The sequence below is a fragment of the Dicentrarchus labrax genome, unplaced genomic scaffold (assembly GCF_905237075.1).
Source record: "Dicentrarchus labrax unplaced genomic scaffold, dlabrax2021, whole genome shotgun sequence".
Classification (NCBI taxonomy): domain Eukaryota; kingdom Metazoa; phylum Chordata; class Actinopteri; family Moronidae; genus Dicentrarchus; species Dicentrarchus labrax.
Window position 1 is genome coordinate 18,909,083 of NW_026136718.1, and position 16,167 is coordinate 18,925,249.

General features: G+C 40.7%; 2 protein-coding genes across 6 annotated transcripts in view; one reads left to right on the forward strand and one right to left on the reverse strand.

Moving 5' to 3' along the window:
* Nucleotides 1-1,329: 1,329 nt before the first annotated feature.
* Nucleotides 1,330-8,165, reverse strand: dio1 (iodothyronine deiodinase 1). Of its 4 annotated transcripts, XM_051378070.1 has the most exons (5): nucleotides 7,802-8,165; nucleotides 7,573-7,716; nucleotides 6,750-6,949; nucleotides 5,869-6,408; nucleotides 1,330-1,624 (listed from the first exon to the last, which is right to left on the reverse strand). In XM_051378070.1, exons 1-4 carry the CDS (start codon nucleotides 8,136-8,138, stop codon nucleotides 6,343-6,345), a joined length of 747 nt encoding a protein of 248 aa, XP_051234030.1. In that variant the 5' UTR covers nucleotides 8,139-8,165; the 3' UTR covers nucleotides 1,330-1,624; nucleotides 5,869-6,342. The 4 variants fall into 4 exon arrangements, with proteins under 4 accessions (XP_051234030.1, XP_051234031.1, XP_051234029.1 ...); XM_051378071.1 differs by lacking the exon at nucleotides 5,869-6,408 and having other exon boundaries at nucleotides 1,330-2,157; XM_051378069.1 differs by lacking the exons at nucleotides 5,869-6,408; nucleotides 6,750-6,949; nucleotides 7,573-7,716 and adding exons at nucleotides 2,500-2,699; nucleotides 3,198-3,341 and having other exon boundaries at nucleotides 1,330-2,157; nucleotides 7,802-8,071.
* A 5,781-nt stretch (nucleotides 8,166-13,946) lies between these two features.
* LOC127350939 (zinc finger protein GLIS1) overlaps nucleotides 13,947-16,167 on the forward strand; it is a 70,334-nt gene continuing 68,113 nt past the window's right edge. The window contains exons 1-2 of one of the 2 annotated variants that reach the window (XM_051378021.1): nucleotides 13,947-14,097; nucleotides 14,249-14,575. In XM_051378021.1, the coding sequence (XP_051233981.1) occupies nucleotides 14,296-14,575 (280 nt within the window). In that variant the 5' untranslated portion in view covers nucleotides 13,947-14,097; nucleotides 14,249-14,295. The remainder of the gene's footprint in view (nucleotides 14,098-14,248; nucleotides 14,576-16,167) is intronic. The other variant, XM_051378020.1, reaches the window with a different exon arrangement.

Genomic DNA, 16,167 nt, shown 5'->3' on the forward strand with positions numbered 1-16,167 from the left:
GCAGACATGAATCTTGACAAAAGCCCATGGTTGGGAGGATCTGACAGTGTTCTGGTTCCTGTCTAACAATAGGAAATGAGGCTGAGCTGCTGCTGGCTGCTCTCCACAGGATGTGGCCTGACTGGGCAGCAGCCAAACCTCCTCTCCAGCTTCAGAGCCACGCAGTTAATGTTGTGAAAGCTGTAGCCACAGAAAACTGCTGTGTTCACTACCATATCCTAGTAGTAAACTTTTAACCAAGAGTTATGATCATGTAGTTTTTTTTTAACCTTTTTGAACAGTCACAGGGTTCGTTTATGCTTTATGTATTAAGATATTACTGTAGAGCTTTTTTCAACAGGATTTACTTTTTAAGTCACTAATAAGACAGGCCCAGGCCCACATTACCAATGATGCTGCTCTTATATTAGTTATTATTGCGTGAATCATGAAAAAATATTACAGAACATATTAAAATGCATGAGAAGAATATTAATTTAATCTCAGTGTGGAGAAGAAGAGACAAAAACTATAGCAAAGACAAGAGGAAAGCCAAATAAACTAATTATAAAAATGCTGTTGTGAATCTAATTGTACTTACATTTAGGTACATTGAAGTATCTGCTTCATCGACAGTATTTTCCATTATCAAAGGTAATAGTTATGGCATTTTGTGCTTATTCACCACTTACATGAATACGTGAATAAAACTCAGACCATGACAACCCAAAAAAACTAATTTGATTAAACTGTTATATAACACTATAGTAGACATTTTAGATAAGCCAAAATCAATAGATGTGCAAGATTAGACAGTTAGGTATTAACTCACTTCAGGGCCTGAATGCCACCCTCCAAAACTCACATGTATGCATTTGTACCCATCGGATTCATTGAACTTGTGCGACCCACATACAGCACAGTACGTTTACCATTTATCGCTTCCAGACAAGACAGCAAACAACAGCCACATTGTCATGTGGTGGAAGACTGCTGTGTGCGTCAACAGCAAAGCCCCGCTGCCGCCATTTTCTCAGAAGAAACATGATTTAAAAATGAGAAACGCTGGAACTTTGCAGGCATTCGCATTTTGAGGAGACAACACAGCTACAGATGTGTGACAAACATCTGGCTTACACGCAATTCTGCTGCTTCCCATTTTAATAATTTACTGTGAGAGCAATAACTTTGATCCATCCATGTTTTTTAGTGAAAAAAAATGTGACTGTGATGTGTCTTTTTAATTTCCATTGGCCCGCAGTGGAAGGAGTATGGAAACTGACAAACTGATCATCTGGTAACCAGTGTCATGATGAAACAAACTAAATGAATAGATGAACTGCAACACACTTTAGAAGTTGATAAAGCAGTCTTCACAGGTTATTCTTTATTATACCATATTGCAATCATTCAAAATACATTTTATTGTGATATAATAACATTTATAGGGATGCAGATGGTTTACATAATTCAGAGAAGGTCTACTTTTAAGTCCTCTTTCATCAGATTACAGTTACCAGAGGTTTTCACTGTAATCATCATATAAAAAGTAGCCTCCTCTGAAATTACCTTGGAGCATTCATAGACAATAGAAACCCATCGGGATTAATACGGATTGAAACACTAACACTTAAGATAAATGAACCTGTAAGAGAATTGGAAAACAATTTCACTGACTTCAATCTTATGGTCTTTAAAACATCTCCTGCACATTATGTGATACCTCAAACACAAACTCTTGACTGGACTGTCTCTCTGCGTTTCACTTCATCTGGTTACAGAGGCCAATGGTTTAATCTGTAGCCGTCACTAAGAAACACTGAGAGGAGAGTTCAAGCTCGGAGATCAACAGTTGAGATACGTTTTCAGTGTACAAGAGAGCCTGAAGGCAACATATTTCTACTCATACAATGGTTGATGAAGCTATAGGACCAACGTAGATGTGACAGTGTAATGGTTTGATTCTGAAAACAGAAAAAAAAAAAACAGTACTGTATTTTGTTATATAATCAATAATATGTTATTTACAATGTTGACACCCCCGGTGTCTCCTCCATATAAGACTGGTCGGACGGCAAATACATGGCTTGACTTGAGACTTAAACAACCTTCTTATTTCATCTTCTCCAGGAACGAACGCACCTCCTTTGGATCGTAACCCCAAGGCCCAATCGCCCCCTAGGGAACACAGAGCGAAGGATGTTAATTACACATAATAACCAACTGTTTCATTTACGAACGCACTTTTATTAGACTCAACATAAGACGTCAAAGTCTCTGCCATGTAATAACATTTAATTCTACATTTCTGACCTTGCTAACATGAGCCTGGCTCCATGCCAAGAATGTGGGTGTTGTTTCTTTCACTCCTCCTTCTCACGCAATAGCATGAGAACAGATAGTGAGAACTTTACACACACAATGCTGGTATTACTTTGAATCAGCTGGTTGCATAAGAAGAACGATCGGAATCACATAAAATGAAAAAAAAACAAAAAATTTGTGGTGCACAAATCTCACCTTGTAGACAACTTTTCCAGCCTGCAGCACGTAAAGCCTCTCAGGCATAGCACCATACTTTATGGCGGCACTGTTATTCATCTCATCCACGACCACTGGACACAGAGGCTCTTTTTGAACCAGGATCTTTGCTGCAGCCAGCCTGTCTTCCAGGCTCTGGTGCTGGTTGATGTCAAAGTTGTTGGTAAAGGCCCAACCATCTGACACAAAGATAAAGAATTTGATTTCACTGGATGCAGTAGAACACCAAAGTTAAGGAGCACATAATACATCCTGATTGATGGCTTATACATAAGTGCATTACAACATCAAGAATTAAAGCAGTTTTATTGGGGTGAATTCAGCCTGTTACAGCTCATGGACTTAAAAGGACTTTTCTATCGTGAACATTGAACATTAGATTCTGATGGTAAAATGTGCCTTTTATAGGTTTAACTCATCCTATTAAGTGATGTAACCATGCAAATGTGCTGATAAATATAGACTCTACTGTATATTTAAGGAGGAAAAGAAAATCAACTACTTTCAAGGTGCACAGCCATCTTCAGTTATTTTTGCCTGATGTTCACTTTTAAGTATTTCAGGGTGCTAATAAACAAAGTTTGCTTGCTTTCTGAGCTTTCCCTTTATAGATCTGCATAGTTCCCCTCCACCAATACATTTCATGATGATGACTTAACCTGGCAACTTTCACTCACCTGTTGAATGTGCCTCGGCGATGTAGACCACAAGAAAGTCAGCTACATCGCTGAAGTCCTTGACGAGTTCCTTGAACTCCTCAAGTTTGTATATAAACGGGGGTCAGGTGCAGCTTCCAAAACTCAACACCAGCGGTCTGTTGTCTGCAGAGAATACACAGCTTAACATTTAGAAGCAGAAGGGAGATACAACTGCACCAAAGCACCGAAGCCCGAGTGTCAAACTCACCTTTCAAGTACCGACAGATACTTGTTTCCTCTCCCTCCATGGTGACTACAGGTGAGTCCGGAGCTTCTCCTCCAACAAAAGCCTCTTGTCCGAGAGACAACCACATGTGCCGAGAGGCGGCTTTGATGAAGTTAAAAGAAGTAAATGTCAGACCCCAGTCTTCATACTTAAAGTTGGGATTCTGGGTCATGGTGATCTTCTCACCCATTTTCAGGATTAACTTCTTGGTGAGGCTTGGTGAAATAAAATTCATGATCCTCACAAAAAGGTTCAGTGATATCATGTAGAAAAACAAGCATACTGTCGACAAATAGACCAGCAATCGTTGCAAAAACATGCTTGTTCCTTGGTGGTGAAGTCCCGTCAGACTTGTGCAGAACTGCCATCTGATTGTTCAACATGTAGGTTAACGCCCACTGGGCTCGAGTTCGTTAAGAGCTGCCTTCAAGGTACCTCTGTGAGCTCGTACTTTTGAATGTTAGCGGTTTCTATTTAATCAGACCGTAGCAGAAATTACATTACTTCAAGGTTTGACTTTGGGAAGCTTTGTCCGAAGAAGAGTAGTCATACCACATGATGCATAGACGTGGAACCGCATCAGTCCCTCTTGGCAAAGGGGGGAAAAATGCGTTTGATTTCCATTAACAGGCCTAGAAGCTGATTAGCCCGTGAGTGGCCTCAGTACCCTGAACGTTACTCCGCGATTCTGTCAAATAAATTAGCTATCTTAATCCTACACAAACTAACTAACTAACGCTAAATGGTCAATAAAGTTATTTTTTATCAGTTATACTGGAGTCAGAGTCGCCATGCCACTAGAACAAGGGTTGGATAACTTAGCATCAGTGACTTTATCCCTGCCTCTACCGCTTTTACTAACGTTAGCCAAAAGACTGGTTATCTCCACCACTGGCTGGTCTGCTGTGATAATTCAAAGCTACAAGATATTTATGCTAGCAGGAGGCAGAGAGAGACTACAAAACAAACTCACAATATTAAGATAGCCTAGCTATGAGATGCATTTCGTCCAGGCTTGAAGCTAAGCCAAGTGAGGGAGTCAGCATTTCTAGCTGATATATTAGCGAACAGCTGCTCAGCTACTTAATTTAACTACACATTTAAGGAGGCAGAGAGACACAGGGATCCCACTTCATTCTCCTCTCTCGCCATACGCTGAACGTAAGTCTGATTTAATCTCCTTGACTTGGTCCACCACGAAGGCCCTTTAGCTTGCTGGCTAACATTAGCTAGGTCAGATGTTTCTTCGCCACCCACTGGAGTTAACAGTCAGCTTTCTGGCACATGTATCCCATGACTATGATCAATAGTAGGTATTTTTATGTAGATGTGTCAAAAAAAATGTCTGCGTTGAAGCTGCAGTAAGGTAGGCCAGTTTTATTTAAAAATAAAACACCCAATCAGAGCCGAGAAAGACTCTTACAATGATTGAATTATAATCTACTTATTGTACTCGTTTTACCTGCTCTGTCGTTATCCATCTTTTCACCGTCAGTTTTTTTATTAGTGGCTGAATATACCCGGATTAAGTCACCACATGGTAACATACAAGGTTGCAGAAGTTGTACTTTCTACTTGCACGAAATTCTGCTGCTTCTCATTTTAATAGTTTACTGTGAGAGCAATAACTTGGATCTGCTAAGACCAGATCAAGAAAACTGGACTCAACAGCGAGTCAAAAGACAGGCAAGGAATCCAAAACAATTAAGTACAATAAACACAAGAGGGAAAGCTGGAACGTTTCACTAAACAGACAAAGACGAACTGGCACAGGAGGGAGAAAACACAGAGACTATATACTGCACAGGTGTGGGGTAATCAGCCTCAGGGGCAGGTGATTAGGGCGGGGCAAACACACAAGGGCAGTAAGTGAAGGGATCTGAAATGAGAGGTAGAGGTAATAAAACAGGAAACACACATGAACTTCAAAATAAGACAAACAATAAAGACACAAACATAAAAGTATCATCCATGTTTTTGAGTGAAAAATAGAACAAAATGTGATTGTGCTGTGTCTTTTTAATTTCCATTGGCCTGCAGTGGAAGGAGTATGGAAACTGACAAACTGATCATCTGGTAACCAGTGTCATGATGAAACAAACTAAATGAATAGATGAACTGCAACACACTTTAGAAGTTGATAAAGCAGTCTTCACAGGTTATTCTTTATTATACTATAGTGTAATCATTCAAAATACATTTTATTGTGATATAATAACATTTATAGGGATGCAGATGGTTTACATAATTCAGAGAAGGTCTACTTTTAAGTCCTCTTTCATCAGATTACAGTTACCAGAGGTTTGCACTGTAATCATCATATAAAAAGTAGCCTCCTCTGAAATTACCTTGGAGCATTCATAGACAATAGAAACCCATCGGGATTAATACGAATTGAAACACTAACACTTTAGGTAAATGAACCTGTAAGAGAATTGGAAAACAATTTCACTGACTTCAATCTTATGGTCTTTGAAACATCTCCTGCACATTATGTGATACCTCAAACACAAACTCTTGACTGGACTGTCTCTCTGCGTTTCACTTCATCTGGTTACAGAGGCCAATGGTTTAATCTGTAGCCGTCACTAAGAAACACTGAGAGGAGAGTTCAAGCTCGGAGATCAACAGTTGAGATACGTTTTCAGTGTACAAGAGAGCCTGAAGGCAACATATTTCTACTCATACAATGGTTGATGAAGCTATAGGACCAACGTAGATGTGACAGTGTAATGGTTTGATTCTGAAAACAGAAAAAAAAAAAAAAAACAGTACGGTATTTTGTTATATAATCAATAATATATGTTATTTACAATGTTGACACCCCCCGGTGTCTCCTCCATATAAGACTGGTCGGACGGCAAATACATGGCTTGACTTGAGACTTAAACAACCTTCTTATTTCATCTTCTCCAGGAACGAACGCACCTCCTTTGGATCGTAACCCCAAGGCCCAATCGCCCCCTAGGGAACACAGAGCGAAGGATGTTAATTACACATAATAACCAACTGTTTCATTTACGAACGCACTTTTATTAGAATCATAAAGCCAATATAAGACAACACAGTCTTTGCCATGTAATAACATTTAATTTTACATTTCTGACCTGATTAACATGAGCATGGCTTGGTTTCTTTCCCTGCTGCTTCTCACGCAATAGCATGAGAACAGATAGTGTAGAGGCCTTTACACACACAATGCTGGTATTACTTTGAATCACTTGGTTGCATAAGAGGAGTGATCAGAATCATATAAAATGAAAAAACAGGGATTTGTCTTGGTGTCAGTGGTGCACAAATCTCACCTTGTAGACAACTCTTCCAGCCTGCAGCACATAAAGCCTCTCAGGCATAGCACCATACTTTATGGCGGCGCCGTTATTCATCTCATCCACGACCACTGGACACAGAGGCTCTTTTTGAACCAGGATCTTTGCTGCAGCCAGCCTGTCTTCCAGGCTCTGGTGCTGGTTGATGTCAAAGTTGTTGGTAAAGGCCCAACCATCTGACATAAAGATAAAGAATTTGATTTCACTGGATGCAGTAGAACACCAAAGTTAAGGAGCACATAATAAATCCTGATTGATGGCTTATACATAAGTGCATTACAACATCAAGAATTAAAGCAGTTTTATTGGGGTGAATTCAGCCTGGACTATGGTAGTGTTACTAACTGGTCTGCAAGCACAAAGTTACAGCTCATGGACTTAAAGGCCTTTTCTATAGTGAACATTTAACATTAGATTGTTATGGTAAAATATGACTTTTATAGATTTAACTCATCATATTAAGTGATGTAATCATGCAAAAATAAAACATTTAATTGTCTGCAGTTAAAACTCCTATACTGCAGTTTTTATGAGGATGTAAAGTACTGAAGGTCAATGATAAATATTGATTATACTGTAAAAGGGGGAAAGGAAAATCAATTACTTTTAAGGCGCACATCCATCTTCAAAACTTGAAGAGAATTTATTTTTGTCCAGAGTTCACTTTTAAGTATTTCAGGGTGCTAATAAACAAAGTTTGCTTGCTTTCTGAGCTTTCCCTTTATAGATCTGCATAGTTCCCCTCCACCAATACATTTCATGATGATGATGATGACTTAACCTGGCAACTTTCACTCACCTGCTGAATGTGCCTCGGCGATGTAGACCACAAGAAAGTCAGCTACATCGCTGAAGTCCTTGACGAGTTCCTTGAACTCCTCAAGTTTGTACATAAACGGGGGTCAGGTGCAGCTTCCAAAACTCAACACCAGCGGTCTGTTGTCTGCAGAGAATACACAGCTCAACATTTAGAAGCAGAAGGGAGATACAACTGCACCAAAGCACCGAAGCCCGAGTGTCAAACTCACCTTTCAAGTACCGACAGATACTTGTTTCCTCTCCCTCCATGGTGACTACAGGTGAGTCCGGAGCTTCTCCTCCAACAAAAGCCTCTTGTCCGAGAGACAACCACATGTGCCGAGAGGCGGCTTTGATGAAGTTAAAAGAACCAAATGTCAGACCCCAGTCTTCATACTTAAAGTTGGGATTCTGGGTCATGGTGATCTTCTCACCCATTTTCAGGATTAACTTCTTGGTGAGGCTTGGTGAAATAAAACTCATGATCTTCACAATAAGGTTCAGTGATATCATGTAGAAAAACAAGCATACTGTCGACAAATAGACCAGCAATCGTTGCAAAAACATGCTTGCTCCTTGGTGGTGAAGTCAGACTTGTGCAGAACTGCCATGTGATTGTTCAACATGTGGTTAAGGCCTTATATATACTGTCAATGGTTAACTCCCACTGGGCTCAAGTTTGATAACAGCTGCCTTCAAGGTACCTCTGTGAGCTGGAGATTTGGTCAGACCTTCCCAGAAATGACATTACTTCAAGGTTTGCCTTTGGCAAGGTTTGTCCAAAGAAGAGTAGTCATACCACATGATGCAGAGACGTGGAACCGCATCAGTCACTCTTTGCAAAGGGAAAAAAAATGGCTTTTGATTTCTAAGGTCAAGCCTTGCCTTGGCTCGAAGTTGATTATCCCATGGCCAAGTAATTTTTTTTAGCAGTTATACTGCAGTCAGAGGGGCCATGCCACTAGAACAAGGGTTGGATAACTGATAACTGACGTTATCACTACTGGTATTCTCCATCACAGCAAATTAACATTTTGTCCTCAGAGTCGATGTGAAGCAGGAAAAATGGGCAGTGTGAGGATTTGAGCCACTTTGACAAGGGCCAAATTGTGATGGCTAGACGACTGGGTCAGAGCATCTCCAAAACTGCAGCTCTTGTCGGGTGTTCCCAGTCTGCAGTGGTCAGTACCTATCAAAAGTGGTCCAAGGAAGGAAAAGAACCGGAGACAGGGTCATGGGGGACCAAGGCTCATTGATGCACGTGGGGGGTGAAGGCTGGCCCGTGTGATCCTATCGAACAGACAAACTACTGTAGCTCAAACTGCTGAAAAGCTTATTGCTGGTTCTGATAGAAAGGTGTCAGAACACACAGCGTATCACAATTTGTTGAGTATGGGACTGCACCAGGGTGCCCAGGTGGTCATAATGTTATGGCTGATCAGTGTAGGTCTACTGTGTATATTTTTTAAGTTTTCTTGCACGCCTTAAAATCAAGAAGGCCCCTCATGAGGCTTTGGCGACACCTAGTGGGGGTCCTGACCCAAAGGTTTGGAATCACTGGTCCGCTACATACTCAATCAGTATGTACTGCATACTGCCTACTAAATGAATTAAATTAAGTATGCCGACTGTTCACACTGGAGTATATTCAAACATACGTCTTCTCTTTGCACATAGCTGTATCTAACTTTAGCTGAATCTGAGCTGAATGAAATGAAAATAGTTTATCACTAATGTAAATCAACATTGACTCAATAGAATATTCTCCAGTATTATTTTCTGGCAAATTAATGCAAAACAGGCACTAAAGACACCCAAGGGCTATTGTTTGTGGGTCATTTGAGGTGGTTTGATTAAAAGAAGAATTATGGTAAGTATTAATATCAAACACGGAGGTGGGCAGTATTATTAAGAGGAGGCTGCTGAGCTGAGGAGGTGACTGCAACTGAGAAAAGCCAGGAGGAGGAAGAGCATTGTGCTATCTTAGTGTTTGTCTCTGGGTCTTGCCAGCTGCCCCAGTTCAATTAACATGCAGGAAATTTGAAAAGATCTGACACAAAATAGTTACCATTTGAAAGTAAAAAATGTGGATTATATACATTTCTTTCACTTTTTAGCAATATGTGAAAAATAGAAATAATATGTAAAACAACCCTAAAAAACTCCTCCTTCAGTGGAGGGGACAAAGGGACGTGCCAATGAGTTTTTCAACAGGTTTGACTCACCAACTCATGACGAAAACACCCTGTTCCAGCATTTTTCCGACCTCTCCCTGAGGTTGAAGAAGGTGCCAAAGATCTGGAAGACATCGTGCATAGTCGCAATGACTTCAGCCCTATGGCTTTAACATTGCATGTCATAAAGACCTTTGAGAGAATGGTTCTGCAGCACCTCAGAACCCTGGTACGCGTCTGCCTGGACCCACTGCAGTTTGCGTATCAGGCTGACATCATTGATGATGCCATCATCTACCTGCTTCACAGAGCTTACACTCATCTGGAGAAGCCACAGAGCACCGTGAGGATCATGTTCTTTGACTTCTCCAGTGCATTTGACACCGTCCAGCCTCTCCGGCTGGCAGAGAAGCTTTCTGTGATGCAGGTGGATCAGGACCTAGTGGCCTGGATGACAGACTACCACACTGACAGACCACAATATGTCAGGCTGCACAGCTGCTTGTTAGACATGGTGACAAGCATCACAAGCACACCCCAAGAAACTGTAATGTCACCGTTTCTGTTCACCCTCTACACCTCTGACTTCTGCTTTAACTCAGGAGCGTGCCACCTACAGACATTCTCAGATGACTCCTCCATTTTCGGCTGTATCACAGATGATAGGGAGGAGTACAGAGACCTAATCGAGAACTTCATTGTACGGTGCGACAGCAACCACCTACAGCTCAACACAGGGAAAACAAAAGAGCTGGTGGTGGATTTCCCTCACAGCAAGAGCCCCCCCTCCCCTGTTGTGATAAGGGGGGAGAGGGTAGAGATGGTGGACACCTAAAAGTTCCTGGGGGTGCAGTTAAGCAATAAACTGGACTGGATAGACGATACTGAGGCTCTCTACAGTAAAGGACAGAGCAGGCTGTTCAATGTGTGCACTCGGCTACTACGGATGTTCTACCAGTCTGTAGTGGCCATTATCATCTTCTTTGCTGTGGTGTGGTGGGGAGGAGGCATCGGGACTTATGGCACTAACAAACTGGGCAAGCTGGTGGAGAAGGCCAACTCGCTGGTGGGGATGGATCTGGACAATGTGGAGGCAGTGACTGAAAGGGAGTATGAGAGGGACACTGAAAGACATAAGGGACAACCCCTCTTATCCTCTCTACGCTGAGCTGAGGCAGCTCAGGAGCCCTTTAGCCACAGACTGATCCAGCCCCGTGCCTTAAAGCGCTTCGGAGGCTCATTTTTACCATTGGCCATCAGACTCCACAACGCCACAGCACCCAGTACCCAGTACTGTTGTACCCACCCACCCTGTAACATTACACATGTACAGTTATCCATTCCAGTTATCCATCTAGGTATATGTTATATATTCTAGATTTCTATAATATATTTTTATGATATTATTCATGTTTTTTTAAATAATATTTTGTTTTTGTTTTTATTTTATCATATTTGCTGTTTGCACTACATTTCCCCTGTGCTACTGTGCCTCACTTGTATTTCTCCTACGGGGGATCAATAAAGGAACATCTTATCTTAACAATGTGTGTACAAGGCATATGGAAGAGGCTAAGATTACTTAACCTACGGCCTGCATGTGAAGGTCATCGTGTTATATCTCTAGATTTTCTTAACTGATATAATAATGATTTAACAATAATCTCATTATTGTACTCTATGTTTTGATCTGTCGTTATCTATCTCGTCACCATCAGTTTTTTATTAGTGGCTGTTTATATAGCCGGATTAAATCCCCAGATGGTAACATACAAAGTTGCAGAAGTTGTACTTACTACTTACACGTAATTCTGCTGCTTCTCATTTTAATAATTTACTGTGAGAGCAATAACTTGGATCCATCCATGTTTTTTAGTGAAAAAAAAATGTGATTGTGCTGTATCTTTTTAATTTCCATTGGCCTGCAGTGGAAGGAGTATGGAAACTGACAAACTGGTAACCAGTGTCATGATGAAACAAACTAAATGAATAGATGAACTGCAACACACTTTAGAAGTTGATAAAGCAGTCTTCCCAGGTTATTCTTTATTATACTATATTGCAATCATTCAAAATACATTTTATTGTGATATAATAACATTTATAGGGATGCAGATGGTTTAACAAGAGGCTTGAATGTGTCCTACATAATTCAGAGAAGGTCTACTTTTAAGTCCTCTTTCATCAGATTACAGTTACCAGAGGTTTGCACTGTAATCATCATATAAAAAGTAGCCTCCTCTGAAATTACCTTGGAGCATTCATAGACAATAGAAACCCATCGGGATTAATACGGATTGAAACACTAACACTTAAGATAAATGAACCTGTAAGAGAATTGGAAAACAATTTCACTGACTTCAATCTTATGGTCTTTAAAACATCTCCTGCACATTATGTGATACCTCAAACACAAACTCTTGACTGGACTGTCTCTCTGTGTTTCACTTCATCTGGTTACAGAGGCCAATGGTTTAATCTGTAGCCGTCACTAAGAAACACTGAGAGGAGAGTTCAAGATTCAAGATTCAAGATTCAAGAAGCTTTATTTATCCCAAGGGAAATTAATGTGCAACAGTTTCAATACAAGTGGTAAAGTAAAGTACTACAGGGTTAGAGTAAAAATAAGCTAACATAAATAAAATAAAACAAAATAACAAGCTCAGAGATCAACAGTTGAACAATGGTTGATGAAGCTATAGGACTACAGATGTGACAGTGTAACGTTTGATTATTAAGACAGAAAACAGAAAAAAACAGTACAATATTGTGTTATAATGAATAATATATGTTATTTACTTTCATGATTACTTTACCTACGACCTGCATGTGATGGTCACCATATTATATCTCTAGTTAATGATTAAACAATAATCTATTTATTATACTCCCATGTTTTATTTGATCTGTCGTTATCTGTCTCTTCACCATCACTTTTTTTAAATTAGTTATTTATATACCCAGATTAAATCACAAGACGATAACATAGAAAGTGGCAGAAGTTTTATGTCAGAGTTGAGATTCCAAAGTCCAAATGTAACAGTTTTTGGCATTTTGTTCCAGAAGCAATTTGGCCAGAAGTAACATACAGCAGAATAAACAAGAGTGAAATGAATGAGATGTGTTGCATGTGGTTTCTAAACTAAAAACAAAGCAGCATGACAAAGTCACAGTGAAGGGATATAAAATGCCAAGCCTAACACAAAACTGCCTAAACTATCAACAGACTGTCAAATTTCCAAGAGCACGCAAAAGCACCATCAGACCCGGTTATTCCAGTCGCTCATTTCCGCGTTGGTACCACTGGCAATATTTATAGATTTATAAAGACCAGACTGTACTGTGCATCCCACCACACTTCCTACATAACATTTATAAACTTTAACTCGACAGTTTCTTGCACCCGCCTTTCGTTTGCATGATAATACCCACAAGTGTATGTTGTTCCTGACTGTCAACTCTGACCTAGTTAGGGCTTCCCCTTCCCCGTATAGGCCACTAGATGGCGCCGTAGAATAGCATTTCTCACATAAAGACTGCTCTTGTAAATAATCTCAGCAGACTTTAATTCTATAATGAATTCTTTACTTTTTAAACATAGCCTGTTTCAAAAGAGAAAATAAATCATACAATAATTCTGCAGTATTACTAAGAGCTTGGTGCATAGGTTACATTGCTTAATTAAAATCGCAATGGCTCATATTCATCTTTAACTCCAGAAAGAACCGTGCGCTTTATTGCATAAGTCTATGTGGCATTAAAACTGAATTTGAGCGATATTTCATGAACTGGTACTGTGGTCGAATAGTCTCTCTATGATATAGGCCTATATATTTCTGAAACAAAGCAGAACAGTTGCTGATATGATCTGATCAGTGTGACAGTATACCGCGGGACATACTGCACCAAAACTTGGAATACCTCGTTGTTGAGTAACCTGTTTTACATTTCTTAACATCAAAATTTGAATGCTGCGCAAGCGCCAAGTATCGTACACACATGCAGGAGCTCGCAAAAACCTCACATCCAAGCTCAGAAGTACAAACACAACCGTCCCGATCCAGATGTTTATCCTCCCACAGAAACACGGACACGGTCTTCATTGGTGCTCCTGAATCCTGCGGAGCAGTGGTGGAGCTGTCAATCAGAGAGAGAGAGAGAGAGAGAGAGAGAGAGAGAGAGAGAGAGAGAGGGAGGGAGGGAGGGAGGAGACGCATGGGATGCTGATGACTGATCCGCACTGAGAGGATGCTATCGATCAGGCTTGCAGATGCTTTCCCCTCCAGTTTGATAGACATGCCGATGTGCGCGATTAGACTGTTTCTGCTCTTCATTGGCTGATTGGATTGAAGGTAGGTGTTCTCTAAATGCCTGAAGTATCATCGTTTTGTCCAATAAGTTGATTATTTTTGTTCAAATGGATGCACCGGCGGGGGGGGCAAACAAACAAACATTCTGTCTTCGTGTTGATGCAGATTGAGTCATTTTAGTCATTCCTCTCAGGTAATGTGAGCAGCGGCCGCACACTGCATGGGAAAGTCGAGTCATCAATGCAGAACCCCTCAGCGCTGTTCGGAATGGTCAGCCACTGTCAGACCCCGACTTTCACAGACTTCACCGGCCTGTCGCTCGCCGTGTACGGCAGCAAGGCGGACATCTGTATGCGGAGAGCCGGCAGCGGTGGTTTTGGATCTCAGATTTGCCGGAGCTCCCATGACACCCCGACTCACATGGACTGCGCGAGCCCGAAGAGACTCATCGCGCCCGAGGAAAAGGCGCATCTGTCAGCCAAAGCCCCGCGCCCGTGCCACCCTCTCCCACCCGCGCAAGGTAGGCCGAGTAATGTGCAGCACGAGCCCTCAATTAAGTGTTTAATTGATGCTGTTGAGGCGATTAGAGTTTATTAAATTGATCAACAAAGTTTATCCGCCAATTTGAGTGATTTCTGAGCATTGTGGAGAAATTGGAATAACATTTAATGTAGTAATGGTTCTTGCTCTCATTAAAACAAACTATGAGGATCACAATAACAAATTCAGTCAAACAGCAGCTGTGTCAGTCTGGCCAGTGTGAACAATCAGCAGTCCAAGGTTACTTGAGATTGTCAAAAGCCGTCATTTAAAATATGGCCTCCTCAATAGCATCCTTTGATGCAGCTGTGCTGTGTATTTGTGTTTAGAGCCCTGTTTGCAGTTGTGGATCGGGTCTGTTAATTAAACCCAGAGCTGTCTTGGATCCGTGGCCAATTCATAAATAACAGCAGAATCAAAGTCTCTGTTGCACACGAAGGCCATGTGAAGTGATGTGCAGTGTGTGGAATAATGCCAAGTAAGTGTGCATTTCCTATGGATGTTAACAAGCCATGGCAGAGTTTAGTTCATGGGAGGATTAGTGATGTTGGCTCATTTGGTTAAATACTGAAAACTTGGCAACTTCCAGTGTTGACAGTTTAAAACTATATTTTAAACAGTTATTAATTTAGAAATATTACTTTAGTTTTATTCTCTCAATTTTAGAACAATCTTAATTTTAAAAATGATAAGGTCTATCAAAATTAATTTGCCTAAAATGTATATTTGAACCTCCTTGGGTGCCTTACTAAAATAAATCAAATAAACTTTGACTTCCTCATCAATGACAGTAAAAACTTTACCCAGTTACATTAGATGAAATGAGCACTGTCATACAGATAGCATCCAGAGTGGAAACTGGGCTTTGCGTCTCTGTGGAAGCCTGCTCCATCCTGTTTAGACAGAGTGTTGTTGTGAGAGGGCGGAGGTAATTACAGCCCCATCCTAAATTATGATTAGACGGAACAGACTTTTATATTAGCAATCATCCTTGCAGCAAGAAGAGGATCAACGGATTTGATTATTGTTTCTTCTTGCTAAACACAAACCATATGTCTGCAGAATGTGTCTCAGCATTTATGAGTTCTCTTGGAGCACAGTTGTGCCCTCAGCCCTCCATCCCCAGCATCCCGGACCAGAATGAATCGTCTCATTGTCTTTGCGACGCTTTTGAACTTGCTTCCCGTAAATTGTGGGAATGCAAGATGTGTTATGTGTTATTGCGTTTGTGGATTATGTTGTGCAGATTAACACTGAGGCGGACACACACAAACACACATCTGTTTGTTTGGTTCTGACTGGTTGAGGCAATTGAGTGACATTTTAATAAATTCAGTATCTTTTGGTTTTATGGATTAAAATAGTTTTCAGCCTCCTTTAGGAGAGCACATAGTAATTCATTTTCCCATTATATTTGTTTGTACTATTTTAGTAATGAAGTTTCCCTTTAGTTCAACTTGTACTTCTCATACTGCTATCTCTATCCTAGGAGGAATATGCGCTGTATTCCAGGCATTTTTGTGTTGTTTTATAGGCTCTTATGGTGAGCACGGAGTATGAAAGTGATCTCAG